At 38.8% G+C, this 8630-nt stretch overlaps 1 protein-coding gene across 1 annotated transcript in view; it reads right to left on the minus strand.

Annotated features, from left to right (window-relative positions):
- LOC103203080 (myosin-2) overlaps nt 1-7868 on the minus strand; it is a 27567-nt gene extending 19699 nt beyond the window's left edge. The window contains exons 1-10 of the mRNA XM_007948040.2: nt 7665-7868; nt 7430-7573; nt 4969-5125; nt 3724-3751; nt 3129-3237; nt 2944-3036; nt 2478-2541; nt 2228-2326; nt 955-1058; nt 281-419 (exon numbers count right to left, since the gene is read on the minus strand). Of these exons, the coding sequence (XP_007946231.1) occupies nt 281-419; nt 955-1058; nt 2228-2326; nt 2478-2541; nt 2944-3036; nt 3129-3237; nt 3724-3751; nt 4969-5125; nt 7430-7573; nt 7665-7868 (1141 nt within the window). The remainder of the gene's footprint in view (nt 1-280; nt 420-954; nt 1059-2227; nt 2327-2477; nt 2542-2943; nt 3037-3128; nt 3238-3723; nt 3752-4968; nt 5126-7429; nt 7574-7664) is intronic.
- Between the last annotated feature and the right edge of the window lie 762 nt (nt 7869-8630).

Genomic DNA, 8630 nt, shown 5'->3' on the forward strand with positions numbered 1-8630 from the left:
ATATATATATATCAGTGTTTTCGTTGTATCTTTTTGAATATTCTTTCCAATTTTGCACCAAGTTCAAGACTTTGATTATGGATGACTTGCTCTGAAGAATTTCAAAAATCACAGGAACCATCCATCTAATGTCCATGGTTCATTTAGTATATTATTTAGTTATACTTTGAAACTCACTTCTTAAAAGTTAGTTCTATTTTTCTAGGGAAACTCAAGGGTAAATACTTAGAAATGTGATTTTCAAATAAATGTGGATTCAAGTGGATGACTACATTGATACCTTCAGTGCCATCTGGCTCTGCTTGCTCCTCACGCTGCTTTTGCTTGAATTTCATGTTTCCATAGTGCATCACGCCCCCAGTGAGCTTGTAAATGGAGACTTTTTCATCATTAGTAAAGCCCAAAATGTCAATAGCACTCTGCCAATATAACCAATAGGGTTACTATTAAATTATGATCCACACACTTACTATTCATAGCTCATGTTCCAATTCTTGGCTTGTTGGTCAAGCTGAGGGCACTACCAGCACTAATGGGAGTCAAGGATCTCCTTAGATTGAGTGCACAGGGATGTGGTTGACCAGAAGCCAAAACAAAGCATTAGGATCATGAATGTATAGCCTCTGAAGATTCAGAAGTAAACAGGGTAGAGCACAACAAAAATAAACTGAAGGAACTTGTTATTTTGATAGGTGGTATAAGTCTAATGCAAGTAGAGTTTTAAAAAATAATAATTTAGTTAAATTCAGAAAACACGACTCTTTAGAAGAATACTGAGGAAAAGTCAAATGTTTTAGGACTACATCCTGATCTTTTCAGTGGACTCCAGACAGCATATCCATGTTCATCCTTGAATCCACCTTTGCTGTATCTACTCTAGAGACTAAGTATTTATCCGGATGAACCACTGCTCCAATCCAACATAACAAATATCATTTTCTCATGTTAACTTACATCTGTGGCCATCAGTTCTTCCTGATCATCAATGCTGGCCACACTGATCTCCCCTTGACTGACGAATGGGTAATCATATGGATTTGTGGTAATCAGAAGCATTTCTAAATGCATAGAATAGAGCAAATATCAGCAGAATTATTCTCTTCATAAAAACAAGAGATCTCTTGACAAGATCTAAGGTACCATATGATGGCTGGTTGAAATTTGAATGATGGGCTTTGATGGGACAATTATAGAATATTTAACACCATCTCAAATAACTTGAATTTGAAGTTGTGATGTTTCCTATTATTTCCACTCTCCTAAAATCACTATGGGAGCTCTGGTAGCATAGTGGCTAAGGCACTTGACTGCTAACCAGAAGGCTGGCGGTTCAAACCCACCAGCCACTCCCTGGAAGGAAAATGGGGCAATCGGAAACCCAAGGAGGGGTCGCTATGAGTTGGGTCTGACTCGACAGCACATAACAACAACAACAAAATGACTATAATCCAAAGAAGATAATCACATAGTGGGGAAAGTTTTACCTGTAAGGATAACCATTACAACTTTTACTCTTTAAAATTCAGAATTAGAAACAACCTAAAAATCCTTAAATGGATATAAAACTCAAACAAACCCACTGCCATCGAGTCAATTCCAACTCATAGCGACCTCTACTGGGTTTCCAAGGCAGTAAATCTTTACAAAAATAGATTGTCCTGTCTTCCTTTCACGGTGCAGCTGGTGGATGTGAACTGCCAACCTTCTGGTTAGCAGTCAAATGTCTTAGGCACTGAGCCACCAGAGCTCCTTTAAAGGGGTATAGTTAAGTAAATTATGGCTATCTCTAAATGGAATACTATGCAACCATTAAAAGTAATGATGAAGAGCTATATGTATTGGCATGGAAAAAAAATTACTACTAAGTGGAAAAATAAAAGTCAATTACAGAAGAGCATGTAACTATTATTCCACTTACGTAACATTATATGTACATATCTATATGTAAAAATATAGATAAAAAATTACTAGAATGATATTCATCCAAGTGTTCATAGTGGTTATTTCATAGTGATAGAATTTTGGGGTTTTATTTTCAGTTTTCCTTTGCTTTTCTTGTGAATCTTTGTAATGAGAACATATAATTTTTTTTTTTAATTATAAAGCAATTTTCAAAAACAAAATGAAATATAAACTCAACAGAATTCAGATATGCAATACTAGTTTGGCTCATACATTGATAGATGCTCATGCTGTAATCTGAGAAAGAAGCTATGAGATTTCTTACCGATTAGTTCTGGTTTCTTATTTGATGTGATCTGATAAAAAATATGATAGCTCCTTTCAGCTTTAAGCTGGAAAGTAACCCTAGACTTCTCTAGCAGATCTAGAAGTAAACACACAGCAAACAGGAAAGGTATCAAAATTCATGAACTGCAAATTTGGTTATTGGTAAATTTTATAAATTATAAGAAACAGATATGATTTTAAAAGACATTTGAGCCCTAGTTGACAGTAAATTGGCATTAGACACTTACAAGTTTCAATATCAGCAGAAGCCAGTTTTCCTGTGGTGCCAAAGTGGATTCGGATGAATTTACCCTTGAAAGTAAAACTAATATTACTACTTATTTGCAAATAGTACAAACTTTGAGAAGCTCAAAACTCTAAAGATGATAATATTTTGATAATAAATCAATTCAGAGGGTATATCAACTGGACAAAAAGATGTATCTCCTATTTTGTAGGTAAAATAATTTTACATTTGATGTTAAAAATTGTGACAAATTGTAAGTAATTTGACAGATGAGAAAGAACTCAGGAAAAAGGTCACACATATTCTCTAAGACATGGCTTTGATCCATGTTATCACATGCTCCAAAAGAAAAGTATACAAACATGATGTGATGTAAAATGAATGAAAAAGATTCAGAGAATGTATTATCAAAGCTCCCATAAATTTTGACAGTTAAAAGTGTCTACAGTCGTCTCCAAGAGACTTACGAAGCGTGACGAGTTATCATTCCTCACAGTCTTGGCGTTGCCAAAGGCCTCTAGTAGGGGGTTGGCACTGATGATTTGATCTTCCAGAGTCCCCTGCAAGGAAAGAGCAGTTCTCACACACAGGGCTCCAGACTTTCTCAGAGCCCTCACTGAGTCCAGATTGTAACTGTGACTGTCAGGCCCACCTGCATTTTGCCAGTTTCCTCCTTTTTCTTCTCTCCAGTAACTGCAATTGTTGCAAAGTACTGGATGACACGCTTGGTGTTCACAGTCTTTCCTGCCCCGGATTCTCCGCTGTTGAAGAGCAACCAAATCACATGAGGTCCCCAAATGGACAGATAATGCAACCATTAAAAAAAGCATACGACATTGTGGAAAAGGCAAAATCGTAGAGACAGTAAGATCATTGGTTGCCAGAGTTTCAGGAGGAGAGAGAGGGATGAATAGGTGAAACACAAGGCATTTTCAGAGCAGTAAAACTGTTCTATGTGATACTGTAATGCTTTTAAAAACATCCAGAACTGTGCAGACAGAAGGTGAACCCTATGGACTTTAGTTAATAATAATTTACCAATATTCACTCATCAATTGTAGCAATCGTACCACTCCAATGTAAGGTGTTAATGATAGAGGACATGTGGGGAAAGTGGGGATACATGGGTCATATATGGGAGCTCTTTGTACTTTCCACTCAATTTTTCTGTAAACCTAAAACTGTTTTAAAAAAATAAAGTCTCTTAATTAAAAAAAAAAAAGAAAGAAAACATAAAATCCACTTACGTGATCAGGATTGACTGATTCTCCCGGTCTACAAAAGAAAATTTGTAGACTTTAAACATTGTTTTCTTATATATTTGTTAAAGGTAAATAAAGTAAAATGAAATGAACTTAGCAATTTTCAAACTGGGCTTTGCAGTCCCTAGGGCTTGGTGAGCTCTAGGCCTACCGTATTTTCTGGTGCTCTTTTCTATACTCCCCACTGCCCCCACCACTTCACATACTTGGACCTACTCAAACAGAGTACATCCACTTTTATCTGTTTTACATTCAAGTCTCCCAAGAAATATTTCATTTGAAGAAGAGATTCTGTGGTTAAAAAAAAAAAAAAAGGCTTTGAAATCCATAGCGTAAGTGATCACATGGCTGTATTCTCCTGGAACAGTAGATATTTTCTTTTTAATATTCTACCACTGAACAAATATATAAAGTGGACTTGGCCTTCACAGCTTAATTTAATGACATTTATTGGGGGCTCGGTAAGTAGAGAACAATGGGCACTGGAGTTATTTTTGTGTGTGAGGAATAAGCATAGTCAAGGCAGTAGCTTTGGAAGCCATCACTTATATTTTTTGCCATTTTTTTTAGGGAAAAATGAAATTGTTCAGGTTGGTTCTGAGCAAAGGGCAATAGTACTTGTGCTATCTTTTAATGGTCACAATTAAAGATAAGGCCACAGGAGCAAATTTTACTTTTTTTTTTTTTTGGCTCTTGGTAATGAGGATAGAGTTGCGTGTGTGATTGTATGTGTGTAATTGTGTGTGTATATATAGGTATGGTTTTTTACTCAAATTTATTTGAGTTCTTCAGCCATTCAAAAGTAACTATGGCCAAACTTTGTTGACTTTTAAAAGTTTAAGAGACTAGGCAATATGTAATGTTGTTGTTGTTGTTATTATGTGCTGTCAAGTCAGACCCGACTGATAGCGACCCCTCCTTGGGTTTCTGAGGCGGTATCACTATGGAAGTAGATTGCCCAACCTTCCTTCTGAGGAGTGGCTGGTGGGTTTGAACCGCCAGACTTCTGGTTAGCAGTCAAGTGCCTTAAGCACTATGCTACCAGAGCTCCTCATATGTAATATTAGGGATTACAAAATCTCTCCTTCCTGAAACCTTCTTTCTTGCAAATACACCATCCTCAACAAAAGGTGACCATCACTCAAGATTGCATTGAGAGTAGTTGAAGTCTCTTTCTCCTATAGTTGTGCTCTAAAAAGATAATGCATTAGAAACACTTGACTCACTCACCAGTCAGCATGAACTGATAGGCATTATCAGAGATGGAGAAGATGTGGGGTGGGGCCTCCTGGCGCTTTTTGCCTCGGTAGGCTGTCACCACTTCAGGGTTATATACTGGCAGCCACTTGTAGGGGTTGACAGTGACACAGAAGAGGCCTGAGTAAGTCTGCACAAGGAAAAAGAAAGAACAAGCTACTAGAGACATTTTCTGTTATTTGTGCAATTCACTAATTAAATGAATTTTCACATAAATGGAGCACTGTAAATGAATGCATTTCTTCAAGGTCCCAGCAAGAAAACTAGTTGCAAGTTTCAACAAGTGAAATCCTAAAGGGAAGGGACCATAATTTAGACTTCTTACTATTCCCTGTCTGCATATAACAGGTTGTTAATGAGTCTTCCTCCAGTTCTAATGCTGCCTCTTCATATAGTCCAGCTTCTCAGATTATTTGCTCAGCATACAGATTGAATAAGTATGGTGAAAGGGCACAACCCTGACACACACCGTTCCTGATTTTAAACCACACAGTCCCCTTGTTTCGTTCAAATGGTATGGTCTTAGAACCTCTTGATCTATGTACAGGTTCTGCATGAGCACAATGAAGTGTTCTGGAATTTCGTTCTGGGCAAATCTGCTGCAAGAGTTTTGAAAAGCAAAGCTATCACCTGAGGACTAAAGGGCTCCTGACTCAAGCCTCAGTATTTTTCAATGCCTCATATGCATGTGAAAGCTGGACAAAGAATAAGGAAGACCAAAGATGATTTGGTAGCTTTGAATTATGGTATAGGTGAAGAATGCTGAATACACAAAGCACTGCCAGAAGAACAAACAAATCCGACTTGAAAGAAGTTCAGCCTGAATGCTCCTTAAAAGGGAGGATGGCAAGACAGCCTCATATAGTTTAGACATGTTATAAGGAGGGACCAGTCCCTGAAGAAAGACATCACACTTGGTAAATTCGAGGGTCAGTGAAAAACAAGAACTTCAATGAGATGGAAGGTAACAATGATGGTGAGGATGGTGCAGAACTGGGCAGTGTTTCATTCTGTTGTACATAGGGTCACTATGAGTTGGAACCCACCCGATAGCACTGAACAACAATAGCACTATTCCCCCTGGGGCCTGTCACTCTGGTATTCACATAGCAGGAGCTCCAAAAGTGTATTTTGTTTTGTTTTGTTATGCATACGATGACACACATTTACTGTTACATTGTTGTTGTTACGTGCTGTCGAAGCAGATCGGACTCATAGGACCCCTCCTTGGGTTTCTGAGGCAGCATCACTACAGAAGTAGATTGCCCAACCTTCCTTCCGAGGAGTGGCTGGTGGATTTGAACCGCCAGCCTTCTGGTTAGCAGTCAAGTGCCTTAGGCGCTACACTACCAGGGTTCCTATTTACTGTTATAGGAAATTAATATATATTTCCTTTTCAAATTTAAGGTAGTTCAAAGTTATGAAGATAGAAATTTGTGTCTGACAGTAAGGGCCTGATTAGGAGAACTATGGTAAGTCTTCTTAAGACAATAGGATGCAGACATTTTAAAAGGAAACATGAACGTATATGGTAGCACAGACAAAATATTTTACAAAATACTACTAAATTATAAAGAAACAGAACATAAAATTCCATAAATATGTTATGATTACAACCAGGGGATTTTCAAAATCTTTGACAACTGATCCAGGATAGACACCAACCAATCAGAATGGATGGTCTGACCATAAACACCAGGTCAACTAACCAAGTGTTGCTAAGCTGACTATCAGCACTGGCTAAACTATGGAAAAATATGAATGTGACAAATAGATTACGTTAAAAAATATTTACTCAGTGCCAGGCACTCTGTAAGACAATAAGAATGAAACATAAATGAGATGATATCCCTTAAGGAAATTCTAGCATGCAGAGACAAGCATGCTGATCAATGATCACAGATGAACACTGTCGGTGTGACTGCAGGGATAGAAACAATGGGACAGAACATCAGCTCTGCCTGGAGAAGTTAGGAAGGTTGCACCGAGGAGGTGACATTCTAGAGTAGTAGGGAATAGAACACACAGGTATAAATTATCTTTAGTTTGGAGAAGTGGGAATACAACTGATTGAAAAATAATGTTTAAGCATTAAAAGGTAAGGTTATCTTTTTCCTCTGAATAATTCTGCAGCTGAATAGGGGGAGAATATGTAGGCATGTGGTTGAGATATGAAGCAGTAGCTGATCATTTGTCTATTCAAGTCATGTGTGGCAAAACAAGTCAACGTGGACAATGGCTTTCCTGGCTTTGGGTGACTGTTGGCAGGTTGTTGGGTTGTCCCTTACAATGACAATAAACCTTTTAACTGGTTATACTACTAGTGAAACTATTGTGTAGTCCCTTGTAGCATAAATGGAAGCAGTGGGCTCTTAGGGCACATGGTGATGATAATAAAGGTTATAAAGACCACTGGGAGGAGAGGGGCACTCACGTAGATCATCCAGGCTGCATAACGCTCTTTGAGGTTGTACAGCACAGCAGGCTCATGCAGGTGAGTCATCATGGCCATGTCCTCGATCTTGTCGTATTTCGGAGGATTCATGGGGAAAATTTGATCATCTTTTACTGTCAGCGTCTGATAAACAGAAATTGTGGTCATTTATGTCAATTGAGTGACAAAAAAAATACATTAAGGCAATATGGTAGACTCCTGGGGCTCTACTCACCGCTCCACCTTCAGTCTTCACAGTCACTTTTCCTGCTTCCCTGCTCTGGATAGTCCCTTTTACAAAGGATTCCTTAGGCTCCACCACAAAGACAGATGTCTTGGCATCAAAGGGCCTATTCTGGGCCTCAATGCGCTCCTTCTCAGACTTTCGGAGGTAAGGAGCGGCCTCCCCAAAAACAGCCATTTCTGAGTCTGCACTCATGGCTGCGGTTTAGAGGCCCGAGGTCCTAAAAGAAATAAAACGTTTCACATTAGGAATTCTGGTCTACCATATGCACCGATGACTCTTTATATTGATATTTCATGGGCCCAGTTGGAAAGTCTACTAGGCAGCTCTACAGCACACCATACTATCATCATTGAAACAACCATAATCACAAGAACTGAAAGTATTAGATGGTATTTTGTACGAAATGTTGTACTCAGGGATTTACACACATTTTCTCCTTTAATCCACAAATACTGGCCTTTCTAATCAGGAAGCTGGGTTATAGTCCTGGCAGTGCTAAGTAGCTTGTGACCTTGTGTGAGTCACTTGACCTTTCTGAGCCTTGATGTTTCCATCTTTAGAATAGGGATTATAATATTTACCTTTCTTAATTCACAACCTATGCAATATCGTGGGAGCTCTGGTAGCATAGTGCCTAAGGCACTTCACTGCTAACCAGAAGGCTGGTGGTTCAAACCCACCAGCCACTCCTCGGAAGGAAGACTGGGCAATCTATTTCCATAGTGATACTGCCTCGGCAACCCAAGGAGGGATCCCTATGAATCGGGTCTGACTCTACAGCACACAACAACAACAACAACATGCAATATTGCGAAGATAACCAAAGCCACTGCCTTTGAGACCCTTTAGGACAGAACTGAATTGCCCTATAAGGTTTCCAAAGCTGTAAATCTTTATGGAAGCAGACTGCCTCATCTTTCTCCCATGGAACACCTGGTTTGAACTGCCAGCATT

Source organism: Orycteropus afer, unplaced genomic scaffold (assembly GCF_000298275.1).
Source record: "Orycteropus afer afer isolate SDZICR_OR568_19922 unplaced genomic scaffold, OryAfe1.0 scaffold00199, whole genome shotgun sequence".
In the NCBI taxonomy this organism is placed as follows: domain Eukaryota; kingdom Metazoa; phylum Chordata; class Mammalia; order Tubulidentata; family Orycteropodidae; genus Orycteropus; species Orycteropus afer.